This window comes from Perkinsus marinus, assembly GCF_000006405.1.
Source record: "Perkinsus marinus ATCC 50983 genomic scaffold scf_1104296946606, whole genome shotgun sequence".
Lineage (NCBI taxonomy): Eukaryota > Perkinsozoa > Perkinsida > Perkinsidae > Perkinsus > Perkinsus marinus.
This window is the reverse complement of record NW_003210909.1, coordinates 1-1,344: the sequence shown is the minus strand read 5'-3', so window position 1 is coordinate 1,344 and position 1,344 is coordinate 1. Positions and strand designations below refer to the sequence as shown.

General features: G+C 39.1%; 1 protein-coding gene across 1 annotated transcript; it reads left to right on the top strand.

Moving 5' to 3' along the window:
* Window positions 1-432: 432 nt before the first annotated feature.
* Window positions 433-1,330, top strand: Pmar_PMAR019302 (aconitase, putative; the record flags this gene model as incomplete). Its single annotated transcript, XM_002779640.1, has 2 exons — window positions 433-558; window positions 1,040-1,330. Coding segments are annotated over 2 exons (417 nt in total), but the record flags the coding sequence as incomplete, so codon positions are not given.
* Between the last annotated feature and the right edge of the window lie 14 nt (window positions 1,331-1,344).

Here is a 1,344-nt window from a genome sequence, read left to right as displayed (position 1 = left end):
AAAAAATTAGGATGGTTATCATTTTTTGTAATTTTTTTGTATTTTTTTGGTATTTTTTTGTATTTTTTATATTTTTTGTATTTTTTTGTATTTTTTTGTATTTTTATTTGGTATTTTTATTTGGTATTTTTTTGTATTTTTTTGTATTTTTCTGTATTTTTTTGTATTTTTTTGTATTTTTTCGTGGATAGTAGTGGTTAGCAGCATAAAAATATCAAAAAATATGTCAGCAATACGTTTTTTCCACAACAGTTTTTCTCTCACCGGTGAAACTCCATTTTTTGCGATTTACTGGTGATTTTTCACATTTTTTATGGTACTCTAATTTTTTCCGAAAATTTTTATTTTTTTTTCTCCAGAATTCCCTTCAAACCTGCAAGAGTCATTCTGCAAGATTTCACTGGGGTGCCAGCGGTAGTTGACTTCGCGGCGATGCGTGACGCCATGGCACGACTAGGAGGAGACTCCTCTAAGATCAACCCTCTGGTGCCTGTGGACTTAGTGATTGACCATTCGGTGATGGCAGATTATTCCAGGAATGCACAAGCTCTTGAGAGGGTAGGCATCTAAGGGGGGGGGAGTTTCACCCGTGATGTGAAAAACAGTAGTGAAAAACACATTTCACTTGGCGAAAAACGCATGTGAGCAGTGAATTTGGCGTAAAACGGGTGAAACTCCAATGTTTTAATTTGATACCGTATTATCATTTACTATAACATTACACCCAACAGATCTATAAGTATATAGTCAGGGTGAATTTTTGTTGGTGGTTGTACACTTTCATCGATATGTAAGACTAGGGTGGGAAAATATGCATGTGGTCAACTACATGTGTTGATGGCGTAAAGAAATTTTCGATGGTTTTATGCGCAGTTCTATTCGAGTTCGTATGTAAAGTGACTGAGCTCAACTGAGGAAAGCAAACATATATTCCTACAGCGTGTGGTATGTCCGAACCGTGCGCATAGTCACCATTATCAGTGTGCTCGTGAAACTGAGTGAATTGTATTGGTAATCGTTTTGATGGTTTTTCGATCAGAACCAAGAATTAGAGTTCAAGAGGAATCGCGAGCGCTTCGGGTTTCTAAAGTGGGGGGCTAAGGCGTTTAACAACCTCAAGATTGTCCCTCCTGGCTCTGGTATTGTTCATCAAGTCAATCTCGAGTACTTAGCAAGAGTGGTTATGGGAGCTGATGAAGTTGCTCCTGGTGCGGTACTCTATCCTGATTCTCTGGTTGGTACGGATTCCCATACTACGATGATTGATGGCTTGGGCGTGGCTGGTTGGGGAGTTGGAGGAATTGAAGCTGAGGCTGTGATGCTCGGACAGGTAGTGGTGACACG